This window comes from Stegostoma tigrinum, chromosome 28 (genome assembly GCF_030684315.1).
Source record: "Stegostoma tigrinum isolate sSteTig4 chromosome 28, sSteTig4.hap1, whole genome shotgun sequence".
Lineage (NCBI taxonomy): Eukaryota > Metazoa > Chordata > Chondrichthyes > Orectolobiformes > Stegostomatidae > Stegostoma > Stegostoma tigrinum.
The window spans coordinates 19751674-19767424 of NC_081381.1; the positions used below are offsets into that span (position 1 = coordinate 19751674).

Genomic DNA, 15751 nt, shown 5'->3' on the forward strand with positions numbered 1-15751 from the left:
TTAACCTTTTGTTCCTTCCCTTGTTTGAGTTTGGCACTGGGAGTAAACCAGAAATTACTACTTTCAAGGTTCTATTTTTTTAATCTTTTACCTAACCTCTTAAATTCACTCTGGACTGCTTTAATCTTTTCCCTAAAAATCTTATTCCTACCTGCAATTTCTGGCTTCTCAACCTCACCTTTAACAATATGCTTGAAATGTTTAGAGGCGTCATTAATCCTAGCACCAGGAAAGCAACAAACCATCCTTAATTTATGATCCCTATCACAGAATCTCCTGTCTATGCCCCTAACAGGACAGTTCCCAATAATAATAATTCTATTAAGTCTTGTCAAATGCTGCTTAACGTTAAGAATCATTCCAAATGTCCAATAACTGACTGGTCCTTCTGCTTTCCTCGAAGGGACTACAATTTCAAAAACTGAATATCTATTTGAGAGAGGAATAACCACCAGACACTTCTGAACTGCCTTCTTACTTCTCCATGACAATCACCCATCTATCTGACTGATCCTGCAGTGTAAAAACTCTTCTAAATCTACGAGCCATCCCATTCTGTACCTCACACATGCCCTTAAATACATTAAGCCAAAAAAAATCAGTAATACCTTATAAACTATATTTTATTTCCTACAAAAAATAATGCTGAACCCACAACCCAGTGGGTGAGGGGGGCTGCAAACCACGCTATTGCTAACATTACAAAACATATATAAAATACAAACAACATATAATGTGGTGAGTATTGTAACAGCAAAAGAAATAGGGTCAGGAGTAAGCCAAGCAATTTGTGGAGTCTGCTCCACCACTCAATAAAATCAAGATCGATCCTTTATCTCAACTCAACTTTCTCAATTTATCCCCATACACCTTGATTTCCTTTATGCCCTCAAATCGATTGATTTCTGTCCTAATGCTCTTAAAAATGAAGCACTCACAACCCTTTGGGGTACTGAAGTTCAAACAGGGCAGAGGTTTCAAAGGTTTGGATGTTTCTTCTTCTTGGCCTTAAATCTTTTGGCTGGGACCATGATGGAGGGTTTTACCGTGAAGTTGTGCTACAAAACTCTCAACAGCGCTGGCTGTGAAATCCCAAGTCCAAAGGAATGGGTACATCACTCAAATTATTATTCTGAAAAGGAGCTGTACATACAAGCTTATTTAAAAACTTTATAAAACCCTCATTATTTGGCAATTTGCCAGATGACAGCATTGGACTAGATCTCCTTTTTTTTATTCTTTTCCAGGAAGCAGACATTGCTGGCAAGGCCAATAACTATTTTTATTTATTCATAGCATGCGGGTGTCACTGCCGAGAACAAAATTTAATGCCAATCCCACAGGGCAGTTACAAGTCAACCACATTGCTGTGGGTCCAGAGTTACATGTCGACCAGACCAAGTAAGGATGGCAGCACCCTTTGCTGAAGGACATTAGTGAAACCAAAGATGGAACTGCTTTTCATCAATGGTGTCATTGGTTTTAATCCCAGATCTTTGTTAATTGAATTCAAATTCAACTGATTTAAATGTTACAGTGGATTTGAACCTGGGTCCCCAGAACATTACCCAAGTCTCAGGATTAACTGTCCAGCAATAATGCCATTAGGCCATTGTATGTTTTGGCCAACCCCAATTCTTCTTGAAATGAGTGGGGTTTGCTCAACCATTTCAGAGTCAACCATATAACCATAGATCTCAAGTCACACACAGACCAGGTCAGGTAAAGAAGGCAGATTTCCTTCACATCAGCCAACAAATTTGTGTTCACAACAGTCAACAACTGTTTTATGGTTTGATTTCAGATTTTATTTATTGAATTCAAATTTCACCAGCTGCAATGAACGCCTATTTTTAATAGTCTGGAACTTTTATCTCAGAACATTAGTTGACATCTCTGGATTACTAGTCCAGTGTGTTATCACTATGCCACCACTCATCCCCAAGTGGTGAAATTTATGAATTATCTAACCTGGCATGGCTGAATCATTACTAATCTAAAGGAAAGTGTGAGAGAATGGAAGAGAGAGCCCACACTTACAATGGAAACACAAAACAGAGGCACAGAAACACCAGGAGGCAGTGGTGTATTGGTAATGTCACGTGCGAGTAATCTGGAACTCCAAGTTAATGCTCTGCAGATGTGGGTTTGAATCCCACCAAAACAGATGGCGAAATTAGATCGTAGAATCCCTACGGTGAGGAAGCAGGCCCTTCAGCCCAGCAAGTCCACACTGAGCCTCAGAGCATCCCACCCAGACCCATCTCCCTATAACTCACCTAATCTTACACATCCCTGAATACTATGGGCAATTTAGCATGGCCAATCCATGTAACCTGCACATCTTTGGACTGTGGGAGGAAACCGGAGCATCCGGAGGAAACCCACTCAGACACAGGGAGAACGTGCAAACTCCACAGAGACAGCCACCCGAAGGTGGAATCAAACCCGGGTCTCTGGCGCTGTGAGGCAGCAGTGTTAACCACTGAGCCACTGTACCTTTATTGGCCAATGATCTGAGTGCTAATGTTTTTAGAAAAAATTGGAAATAAAAAGCTAACCCCCATCTGCTTTACTAATGTCCTTTAAGGCAGGAAATTTGTTGTTCTTGCCTACATGTGGCTCTTGACCAACGGTAATATGACCCTGGTAATTTTGTTGACTCTTATCTGCCATTTGAGCAATAAATGATGGCCTAACCAATGATGCCCCTGCCCTGTGATTAAATGAAAGAAAACACGGAAGATCGAGTGCAAAGTTTTCAGTGGGAAAATAAAAATGGCTTCTGGACAACAATTTATATTTATATAGCACCTCTAAAGTAAGCATCACACAGGGGCAGCAGCAACATTAGAAACTGAACACAGGGAGATTCAGATCAGTTGTCTAAAAGTTTTCTTGAAGAGCTAAGTTTTAAAAAGTAGCTTAAGGGAGGAAAGTGAGCAAAAGGCAGAGAGGTGTAGGGAGAGAATTCCAGAACTTAAGGCTGAGACAATGAAAGGCACAACATGGTGATACAGTTATAATTGGAAAGCCACAAGAGGCCAGAATTAGAATAACATAGATATCTTGGAACTTCATGCAGCTGGGGACAATTACAGAGATAGGGGAGGGATTTAAAAACAATGCTGAGAATTTTAAAAGTCAAGATGCTGCTTCACTGGAAGCCAGTGGAAGTCAGTCAGGACAAGGTTGCTTGGGGAATAAGATTTGCTGCAAATTATGTCATGGGCAGCAGTGCTTTGAATAACCTAAATGATGGGTAGAATGTGTGAGACCAGCCAGGAGTGTGCTAAAATAGTCAATTCTAGAGAAAACAAAGGCATGGAAGGGAGCTACAGCAGCAGATGAGCCAAGATTAGGGTGAAATTGGGTGACATTATAGAGGGGGGCTTGGTAATGGCATGAAAATGAAGTGAGGCTCATCTCTGGATCGAAGGCGACAACAAGGCTGGTTTATTCAGACTGTATCCTGTGAGAGGGGCAGAGTCATTCAGTACAAAACAGTTAGGTATAAGGACAAAAGACAGTAGTTTCAGTTGACCCAATATTTAATATCTATTAATGGATGTTGGATGAACATCTGTTAAGTTCAGCAGCAGTAGAGTAGAGGTGGTGGTGCAGAAGAGTTGGGTGCAGTCAGCATCCATGTGAAAACTGACGCTGTACTTTCAGATGATGTTGATGAGGGACTGCGTGCCACTGAGAAAGAGGAGGAGTGAAAGCAGTCTCTGTTTACCAATTATCTCACAGAGTCACTGCAAGTCGACAGCAACAACAACTTACATTTCTACAGCACCTTTAACATCATAAACTGTCCCAAGAAACTTCACAACACTCCTTACTGAACCACTTAAAGGAGGTATGGGGAGAGGCAACCAAAAACCTGCTCGAAACTGTAGGATTTAAGGATTGATTTAAAGGAGGAATGGTTATGAGGTGAGGAGGTTAGACAGAAAACACCAGCATGAGGTCAAGAATTTTAAGGACTAGTAGCAGCAACTTAAATGTCAGAACTGGAATGTGATCTTGTTCTGAGTGTGCAGAAACCCCAGTTATTCTAAGACCCAGCATGTCTTTGTTCAACCTTTGAAGAAATCTGATGTGCTGAGTTTAGGCCTAAACTGAATCTGTTTGACACTCTACAACCTAAACAATCAAGATTACAAAATGAATACCGCTTTGGCTGAGCCTAAATTGCCTTCCACCAGTTTGACCTACACAATTTCACAACGTGCACATTTATCCCAATGCAGTGCTGAAGTCACATCTAGGAGTGAGTGTTTGAGCAGAGAAGTTGGGAGATTAAATAGCTGCAAAGTTTCAGTGAATTATTTGCCTGTCACATAGCAAACATGTTGAATGTTGGGAAACTTACTTCAAGTCTTTCATACAGCAACTGCAGAAATTATAATTTATACTTTTGCAGTGCCACAGTAACTAGAGGAATACTTATTCCATTGTTGGACAATAACGGCACGGTGGCTCAGTGGTTAGCACTGCAGCCTCACAGTGCCAGTGACCCGGGTTCAATTCCACCCTCGGGTGACTGTCTGCGTGGAGTTTGCACATTGTCCCCGTATCTGCGTGGGTTTCCTCCCACAGTCCAACAACATGCAGGCTAGGTGGATTGGCCATGCTAAATTGCCCGAGGTGTTCATGGATATGTAGATTAGGTGGGTTATAGGGGTTGGGTCTGGGTGGGATGTTCCAAGGGTCGGTGTGAACTTGTTGGGCCAAAGGGCCTGTTTCCACACTGTACTGATTCTAATGGACAAGATATACTACATTGATATAAACTGTCCATCCAGGGTGAGAACTAGATGGGGCCAAAACAATAACATGGATAATGAATTTCCCAGGAAAGTGATGTCTTTGCACTGAAGTTAGTATCATAAACTATTGAAGCTTACAGTATTGAATTGATGCCTTTAGCCCATTCTATATCTTTGCTAGTGCACTCCAAAATTCACTGTACAGCCTAACACACTCCCTGTTGCCCTGTACTCCAATTATTCAATCATTTCGCTTGTTAAGAGATGCAATTGCTATTATGATGTTTAATAATAACATATTAATCAATATAACAGATAAAAACAGTCCATAATATTATAATGTCGACTATTATAACAGTCTATTACTCAACGACATCTTCTTGCGAAATATTCCAAGCTCCAATGACTGTCAACGGAAATATATTTTTCCTAAACTCTCCCTCACTGTCTTATAAACAATTTTGAATTGATGACTGCTCAGTAATTACATCCTAAAACACTTACTGGAATCCGAAGGTTTATATTTTAAACACATAATTATGGAATGCTCAGCCGAAGAAGTCTTTATGACCGATTCATAATGCTGCCATACATGAGCAGATTGTTTAACATTTTACCTTGAAATTATCCGATTTTAAATTTAGACTTGGAACAAAAATGAGACTAACTCTAAAAACAGAATTTGTGTTGAAAACAGTGCTCACACGCACTTAAAAGTGAAGATTATGCTGTATTAACAGTAAACACATCACGACATGTAACTGTGATTAAAGCACTTCTTAAACACCTGATCGCAGTATAAGCTAAAAACTAATCTGCAAACGAAAGGCCTCATATACAGCACTTGCATTGAGGCTACTTAGTGAGACAGCTGGAACAATACAGTGAAAACCTGAGAAGACTAGAATAAAAAGTAGAAAGTCTGAATTGATACCCACCCACCTTTGGCTCAACAGAACGGAATAGTATGCTTTAGTTTGGCGTCTCCTGGTATTCAGGTGATGTGATCTCACCCAGTTTTCACTGTCTTACCACGGACTAACTAGGCTGTGGGCACAACTACGATCAAGTTACTTACCCTTAATTAGTCTCAATCCTTTGCCTCCTGGATGGAGAGATACATTGAGAGAGAAGTAGGCATGGCAAGGGAATTGCCAGTCCCGTGCGCACCGACCATTGACAGAAATGTTATGCAATAGGAAGTCACGTGACAAGGAGGTATGAGATACCGTGATCCAAGCAATAATGACGCAGGGGAGCATTGTTTGTCAGTACAGTATAGGGAGATCGGGCAGGAGGGATGGAACAACAACAGAGAGAAACGAAAGAGACAGCAGAAAGAGAAAAAAAACTGTTAGAAAGATCAAAGACAGTAAAACACAACACAACAAGTTGAACAATTATCAAAATAATTCTGGAAATTTTGAAGCAAAGGGAATGCTGTTAATTAAATAGCTTTTTAGGCTTCAAACTATTTAACAGGAAAACAACCTTCATGTAACTTTGCAATTCCACCTTATCCTAACCTGTTCTGACAATTCGCCACTGTTGTCATGGAAATGCATCACTCAATGTTTCCACTCCGTTAACTGATATCGATTTAACAAGTGACAAGCTGTAGTTCCAGAGATAATGTCAGTGGCTGCAATGTACCAGTTCTGCTCTGGGCAACATGTATTTTCTTCTCATTCTTCTTGATGGTCGAGAAAATCACAGGCTGACTGGACTGAACGTGAACACATTGTGTGATTCCAGACCAAACACCGACATGGGTATCTCTTAAGAGCTCTTTGATTTGTCTGACACATCACCCAGTCATTTCAAAATAGATTTGCATGATTTTGGAAGAAAGACTGCTGTAACACACCTTCTGTGGGCAACTGAGGATGGACAACTAATTTTGGCCTTCCTAGCATTGTCCAAAACTTAAGAATGAATTTTAAAATACTTTTGTTATACAGTTCAAATTAATTGTGCACAATGAGATGCCTTTAATACAGCAGAAAATGCAAGCGAATGTTTCATTCAGCCTTTTCAAGAGAACACACCTGCAATATTAACCCCTTCTTTGCCTTTCACATGCAGATACACCTGCTGTGCATGTCCTGCATTTTCTGTTTATTACAGGTGTCCAGCATTTTCCTTTTTTTTAAAATCACAGTACAGATTTTTCTGACAGGTGCAGTTCTTCACTTCTGACAGAATAGGATTTTATAGCTTGGTGAAGCATTGTGAATTACCCATTAATAGCTCAGCGAGCTCTCGATGCAAACCTATAATTGACAGGAACAAAAGCTCAACAGATCTGGCAGCATCTGTGGAGGAGAAAAAAAAAAAGCGTTAACGTTTCGGGTCCGGTAACCCTTCCTCAGAACCGGGCCCAAAATGTTAACTGTTTTTTCTCCTCCGCGGATGCTGCCAGACCTGCTGAGCTTTTCCAGCAACTTTGTTTTTGTTCCTGATTTACAGCATCTGCAGCTCTTTTGGTTCTACAATTGACAGGAGTTGAAGTTGCACTTGGACCTATTACACCCACAATGAACTGGCCTTTGTATTTAAAGAAAAAATATGAATCTAAATAGCCTTAAGAAATTCCCTTTCATAACCTTCAGGTGTTCCACGCCGCATTATGGCCTATTAAATGATTCTGAGGTGAAGGGAATGAGGCAGCCAGTTTGAGCGTCTCAAACTGCCACAAACAGCAATGATCAGGCTTACAAATTCCAGTTAAGGGAAATATTTCAGTCCAGAGTGGCTTCCATTCTACACTTCAAATAGAGCCTTGCGGTCTGTTAATTCACCCATTGCTGAGTCAGCAGTGACAGCATAATTAGTTTCAGCAACCTTGGGTTAAAAATTGGGAAAATCTCAGGATTATGATTCCCCTGTGTTCACTGCTAGATCATAAAGGCACAACTGAGATCAGACAAAATACCCTTCCTGATACGAGAATGTGGCCTCAATAATGTTTTGTACAGCTGTAACATGATGTCCCAACTCTGGTGCTCAATGCTCCAACATGAACATGTTGGGCTGAAGGGTCCATTTCCATGCTGTATACCTCTACGACTCTAACATTGACTTGATTTCTTGTGCATTTGTTTTGCAACTTTATTATTGTAGTTAGCTATTCATTTGTTTTACAGGTGATTTTCTTTTCAGCTCAAGGTATTTTTTCAGAAATAAAGAAAGGGATTAAAGGAATGAAACAAACTGTATTTCAATTGAACTTTACCATATCTTTCAGAAATATTGCAAAGCAACTAATCAAATACCCTGAACTCTATTCACTCTTTTTATTTCAGTAAATAAATGTAAGAACTATTCTCAATCCCACTATCATTTCAAGATTAGATTAAGTACAGATTAATGATTCCAATTTTCTGACATTCAAACTAGTTCAAACAGTATTCTATCATTTATTAGCAGTCTGACAATGTTGACTTAAAACATCATGGCATGGGATCCAAGTTTAACATGCACCCTCAAAATTTCCTTGAGTTACCTTTCTTTAAGTGTCCATTGCTGGACTCTCACAACTGTCTAGCGACACCAAGATAGTAAGGACTACAGATGCTGGAGTCAGAGATAACACAGTGTGCAGCTGGATGAACCCAGCAGGCCAGACAGCGTCAGAGGAGTTGGAAAGCTGATGTTTCAGGTCGGTACCCTTCTTCAGAAGAAAAAATCTACTATTCAGCTGCAGATATAATACTTCCACACCAGCCTTGTGTGTCCGAACATCAGTAATTCTTCTAATTCTGCTTCCGTGTGAGTCCAAATATGTCATATTTCAGTAGAAGAGGAACTGCATGCTCAGACATTTGGTGTTTGTGCTTGGCTGAGGAGCCAATAGTGTGAAGCTACCATCTGTGGGATTATGACTGAACATCTCTAAGTCAGAATCCCACCAAAACGTAATGATACCCCAGCGCTGCAGATCTTTGGTTGGCTGTTGTTGCAATAGTAATCCTGTTCAGTATGTCCAAATGTCCACAGCAACTCATGGAAGCCTGGGGCAATTGTTAAGTAAACTCGGTTCCCAATTTTTCATAAATGTTTGCATAGACTGGGGCAAATGACTGATTCAAAGCCGTGTCTATGATGTAGACATAAAATTCATTATTGAATTCAATGTCTTTTTGCGTTAGATCCAAGAGCAGGAACTAGTTTATAGCATCATCACCTTGGTCTTTCAGATTGGGGCAATTAATTAAAGATATTTTGAAATTACATCTGTTTTTCATCTTTGAGGTGGCAATTGGAAATACACCCACTCTGAGCTCCTGAATCAGTGGCTCTCAGGTGAGATTTTCTAGTAGATCATAGAAGCCCTACAGTGTGGAAACAGGCCCTTCAGCCCAACAAGTCCACACCCACTTTCAGGCATCCCACCAAGACCCATCCCTCAACATTACAGGCAATTTAGCATGGCCAATCCACCTAGCCTACACATCTTTGGACTGTTGGAGGAAACCAGAGCACCCAGAGGACACCCATGCAGACACCCAGAGGACACCCATGCAGACACAGGGAGAACATGCAAACGCCACATGGATAGCTGCCCAAGGGGGGAATTGAACCCAGGTCCCTGGTCCATTCCCCCCTCCAGATGACATTACCAGCACCACGCAGCTCCTGCTGAAGCACTGCCGCTGCGTCCCGCTCCGAACCCACATGGTGCGGTCTGTCATGGTGGGCTGTCCCGTTTCTGGTTGCGCACGGCAGCGATATGCACACGGGATTCGCCCCAACATAACCACCAATAGCGTCAGTGGTTGAAAACCAGGCTTCCAGGAACAGCCGCACAGGCCCCTGCCCTACCCGTCCCAGCACTGTCATTTTGTCCCAGTTAAATTGATATCCTTTTATGTCGGAAATGAGAGAGAGTTGGCTGTGCTGTTGGTGTTCATGTATTCTGGTGAAGCGTTTCCAGCCCGTCTGTCCTATGCTTCCCGCAGTTGCTGCACGGTATTTTGTGTATCATATTTGTCCTGCTCCTTGTGACCATGGGGTCTTTCCTCTTTCAGAGTAACTGGCGCAGTTTGGCTTTTGGTTTGAAGGGGAGCATGGAGTGTGGGTTGTACCTGGGACAAAGTCTGGAAACAGCCAACCTTACACCCCATATCAATCCATCCGTCTGCTGTAGACCCTCATACCTTCTATGTTATGGTTAGTCCCACTTAGACTGCATGTCTAAGGGGAAGAGTAATGGTCTTGCTGTACTATCACTGGGCTATTAATCAACAGATGTCAGTAATGTTCTGGGGGTTTGAGTTTGAATTCCACCATGGCAGATGGTTGAATTTGAGTTGTAAAAAATCTGAAACTGAGTCTGTTGTTGATTGTTAGAAAAACCTCTGGTTCACTAATATCCTTTAAGGAAGGAAATCTGCCATCTTTACCTTGGGCTGGCTTACCTGTGAAACCCAACCAGTAGCAATATGGTAAACTCTTAACTGCCCTCTGGACAATTAGGAGTGGGCAATAAATGCTGTCCTGGCCAGTTACATGAACAAAATGTACAAAAAAAAACCCCACTTCCATGGCCCTTCATATCCTCTCTGCTAAGCTAGGGCATGTCCACACCCATTCAGGTGTTATAGCGACCCGATAATTACAAGAGAATTTTTCTTTTAAAAAAAGCTTGCAATTAAAGTCATTAATTCATAATTTTCCATTTGCTTTTCCAAAAAAAACTACAAGTCTGTATCAGTGTCTGCCATCCAGGCCTTTTAAAATATAATCTCTAAGGACTTGAACCTTCTTTATCTTACATAGATAAACATAGTACAATGGATAAAATAGATCAGAAAACACACAGCTGTGAAGAAAGCAATAGTTAACCTTAGGGTGAGTTGTTTCAATGCTCTAATGGATGGCTGAGCTTCATTTTAGATTTCCTTGAACTGAAAGACTTTTAAAAGTTGGCAGACTCCATGGAGGCTCTAGGGCACCAGGAGATGCCTATGTTTGCAATGGAGCTAGCCAGCTCAGCTGTGCAGGGTTTGGGCTCCTGACCTGAACAATCCAGTACCTTTAACCCACATGGTAGAACATCAGAAACCCTAGCAACCAGAAATTGGGTCCTAGTTACCACTTTAATTTGGCCAAATCCTGGTAAAAGATTTAAGGGGCAATTTTCCACCGGGTGAACATGTAATACTTGTGAGGGGTGGGGAGACAAGCTGCCAAACATGCAGGAGTGAGGCAAGAGGCATCCCGGTTAGGGGAGGAACCACTGGCCATGCAGCTCACGTCTATTCTAATGTTGCCACCTGCCAGTATGAATCTTCCCCAATCACCCAAAGGCCAACCCTGAATCAGTGGCACCAGAGAGGGCCCAAATGAAATAGAAATAAAATAGAAATCGGGAGCAGAATATATCCTGGGAAGACCTGATCTGGGATGTGGGGCAAAAAGCCCCAAATACATTGTATTTTCCAGAACCTGGTGGGTCACACTGCCACGAGTGTCCAAGACTCTAAAAAGAATGCTATATTTCTGTATAGATCTTCAACTTCCATTGGAACCAAATAACATTGAGACCTTGAGGTTAGTATGTTAGTAGGTTTTGACCAGTGATTTTTTTTATTCCTCCACTGGTTGTGGGAGTCACTGTCTAGGCCAGCATTCTTTGCTTATTCCTAATTGTCCAGAGGACAGTTGAAAATAAACCACATTGCCGTAGGTCTGTAAACCAGACAATTTTTCTGAACAAGGGCCTAGGCCCAAAACGTCAGCTTTCCTGATCCTCTGATGCTGCTTAGCCTGCTGTGTTCCTCCAGCTCTACACCTTGTTATCTCTAATGTAAGGATAGCAGTTTCCTTCCCTAAAGGACATTAGTGAACCAGATGGGCTTTTCTTGAGAACCAGCAATGAGTTTCATATTCATCATTATATTCTTAATTCTAGATTTATTTTTTATTGAATTCAGTTTCCAGCATCTGTCATAGCAGGATTCAAAACCAGATCTCCAGAGCTCGTAATAAGAAAGATCTGACATTAATAGTTCTCTTTGGGTTTACCTACTCTGGAGGTGTGCCATTCTGGAAAGCTCACCCTTCTTTGCCTGATACAGTGGGATGGGCTTTGCTATGCATTCTCTTGGAGTGATGCTCTACACAATGTGCTTTCATGTAAATGGAAGCAACGGCCTCGTACTTTAAAAACAAAGACAAGGTCTTTGGATCAATAGTCTGGCAATAGTACCATTAGGATTACCATCATTATCAACTCTTTGTCTATCCAACTGCTCTTCTCTCTCTTCAGGCTTGATCCTATCTTTTACTCCCTACCCCCACTCCCTCCCTTTTCTCTGCATATAAACTGATGTTTTCCCAGCCATCGTCAGTCCTGAGGAACAATCACCGGGCCCAAAAGGTTAACTCTGTTTTTTACCCTTCATAGATGCTGCCAGACCTGCTGAACTTTTCCAGCAACTTTGTTTTGGATATCATTTGGAGTATTTGACAGGAGTCTGAGCCGAGTCTGATCCATCTCCCACACTTCAGCCCTCATCCACTCTCCTCCCTCCTGCAACAGTGATAGGGTCCCAATTGCCCTCTCCTACCATCCAACCAGCATCCACTACCAGAGGATCATTAGCTGCCATTTCTGCCACTTCCAGCAGGATGCTGCCACCACCACACACATATTCCCCTCTATTCTTCAGTCAGCCTTCCACAAGGACCATTCCCTCCAGGGCACCCTGGTTCACTCCTCCTTGACTCCCCCACAGCACCACAAAACCTTCCCCTGCAACCACAGAAGGTTTAACATCTGCCCATTCACTTCCTCCTTCCTCAGTATCCAAGGGCCCAAACACACCTTCCACTTGAAGCAGTGCTTTATCTGTACTTCACACAATCTCGTCTACTGTATTCATTGCTCAAAATGTGATCTCCTCTGCAGTGGGGAAACAAAGTGTATACTGACTGACCTCTTTGCAGAATGCCGACGTTCCGTCCGCAAAAAGAGCTTGAGCTTCCAATTGCCTACCGCTTCAACACACCACCTAGTTTCCTGGCCAACATGTCTATCTCAGGCTTGCTGGAGTGCTCCATCAAAACTCAGTGCAAGCTGGAAGAACAGCACCTCAGTTTCCACTTGGCAACTCTACAGCCTTCTGGGCTCATTATCAAGTTCAACAATTTAAGGGCTTGTCCTTACCCCAGCCCCAACACACCAGACCTTGTTATCACATGGTCTGCTATTACCCGCCAACCACTTTTAACCACTAATTGTCTTCACAAAAGCTATTCATTCTCCCAGGCTGATCATCATCCACTCCTTTGTCTGCCCAACTGTTTGTTCTGTCTCTTTAAGCTCTATCTTTACCCAACATTTACTTCTTACTGCCTTAGCCCCCTCTCCTACCTTGTCTCCTGCATTAAAAAAACTTTTTCCTAACTACCATCAATTCTAAGGAAGGGGCACTGATATAAAATGTCAACTTTGATTTCTCTCCACAGCTGCTGCCAGACCTGCTGAGCATTTCCAGCAATTTCTTCTCTTTGTTTTTAAAGTACTAGGCCATTGCTTCCCTTTACATGGAAGCACATTGTGTAGAGCATCACACGCACAGCAAAGCCCATTCCATTGTGTCAGGCAAAGAAGGGTGAGCTCTCCAGAGTGGCACACCTCCAGAGTAAGTAAACCCAAAGTGAACAATTAATGTCAGATTTTTCTTATTACAAATAGGTCAACCGTTCTGAACCTCCATTATACAGACCGTACATATTCTGCTTTGAGCTTCTGACACTTTATACCTAAGTTTAATTCCCAGAGGTGAGAAACTTTCCAAAGAATGGAGTTTTTATTTCAACATGCCTGCCACATGCTTTGTCAGTGAAATGCCACTAATAAGACAGCTCCCAGTGCACCATAAAGATTTCAACCAACCATGCAATAATAAAATTGAAAACAATAAAAAAAACCCTTTTTGATTTGCAATTGCAGACACTCAGTATGGTCCACCAACATCCAGATGATAATGTTGTGACACAGAAAGCAGCAGAATGTACCATTTCTAAAAAGAAACTGTCAACTACATTCAAATGTGTTCTCACAGACCTTTACAAGGTTATCCCTTCCAACATACAACTTATATTGCTCCGTAGAATGAATTTTACTCTGAATTTATTGTTGACAAGATTTTTGTTTTCCATGGAATTGCAATATTATGTGCTACTGATTGCAGGAATCCGATAAATCATAGAAATCACTCTGAAAAACTTTGGTAAAGATCACATTTTCAGTCGTGGGGTATCTTTGCTTCAGAAACCTTCTACCTCAGTCTGTCGTTCTAGCATATATGCCGTCGTAATTACATGCACCAGCAAATCTGGGTTCATTTTTCACTTCTGCATTAATAGAACGACTTTTTGTTTGGTAGCGAGAGCAGAATAAATGGAGGAAACACCTATGAAAATCTTTCCTGTGAATCATAGATTCAGCTTTTATGAACTTGCTAAGCAGCCATTGTTATGCGATGTCAGATAAGGCCTTGTGTACTTATATCATAAATCAGTAGTATGCCATTCTAAAAAGATACTCAATAGGCAAAGGGAAATATTTATTTTCCTAATATAAGGATATATCAAAGGCTGATAGTGACTCAATTACAAATTAAAAGGTCAAGATGAGATTTTGTTTACTTGCTTCCTGCAGCTTGACAATCCTGTTCTCTGCATGTTTCAGCATTTTCACCTCATGCTGACCTACCAGAGTCACCCAATTATCGAGAGACATAATTTCTGAGACAATACTGATAGTTTGCAGGCTCACTAGCTGCCTGAACTGTCTGTAAAGTGGGCACTTCAATGCTATGGTGGCACTACCTCAACTGTCCCACACAATGCCAGTGAGATTTTCTACAACTGGGCAAATGACTGCCTTGCATTGTGATAAAGGCCATGCTTCTGCTATGAATCAGTGTTGCCGCATTAGAATCTCCATAAGTGGCTGAGTCAGCAGTCTTTGCTTAGTTTGATGACAAGCCACCTGCATCTTAAACTCAGATTTTAACAAAGAAACCTCCAAGGATAGTTTGAGTAAGGCAGCTGCAGATAATGGTTTAATACCTGTTCTCTGAATGTTGTAAAGATCAATTTGTGCATTGGCTTCTGGATCAATTCTTTAACTGATGCAACTAAATTGTTGAGAAAAGGGTGAATTTTCAAAATCTATGTCAGTATTGTACATCAGATAATTGCAGGCTATGTACCTACAGGTTCCTGAGAACACCATGTGTTTTGTCACTGGTATGGACACTAGATATTTAGATTTTACCCCAATGGGTTTGGCATGATCATGCACTGTTGAAGGAACCTGTTCTTCTGAATGCGCAACTCTAAATTGATGACATTTGGTCTTCTTCAGTGTTAGTGGCAAGGCGTGCTCTTCATACTGGTCTAATTTTAGAGTTCCCATATAAAGAAAGGATTTACATTTATCTAAACCAACTTTTAAAACCCTAAAGCATCCCAAAGTTGTTTAAACACAATGAAATACTTGTGTGCTTACATTATAATGCATAAAATCCAACACCAAATTTATACATTGCAAGTTCCATCAATAGCAATGTGATAATGTCCCATTCCTTTTAAAGTGGTGTCAGTTGAGAGATAAATGTTGGTCAGGACACCAGGGAGAATTCTCCGCCCATCTTTGAAACAGCCCCAAGAAAAATGTTCAGGTCCACTGTGCGGGTCATATCCCAGCTAGAAGATCACAAATCTAAGAATCCACACTCTCTCAATAATGCTGGAGTCAATCCAGACTTTGGAATGGCTCTTGAATCTACAATCTTCTGGATCAAAGGTACAAGCCATTTGGCTCTGTTCTTAGAAAGAGGGAAGTAGAATGCTGCTTTGTGAACATGTTCCTCAGGAATATTTATGAATTATATGCAATTTTTTTGGAGAGTATTGTTGATCAGTATCACAACAGCAAGCGGTTACTTCAGAAAAAA

The 15751-nt window shown here is 41.4% G+C and overlaps 1 protein-coding gene across 3 annotated transcripts in view; it reads right to left on the minus strand.

The window, feature by feature from the left end:
* The window catches only part of espn (espin), a 168568-nt gene that overhangs the window by 44519 nt on the left and 108298 nt on the right, over positions 1–15751 (minus strand). For 2 of the 3 annotated variants that reach the window (XM_059655668.1, XM_048561674.2), the window contains exon 10: positions 5854–5880. The exons of the other annotated variant lie outside the window; for it this stretch is intronic. In XM_059655668.1, the coding sequence (XP_059511651.1) occupies positions 5854–5880 (27 nt within the window). The remainder of the gene's footprint in view (positions 1–5853; positions 5881–15751) is intronic. 3 annotated transcript variants of the gene reach the window in all.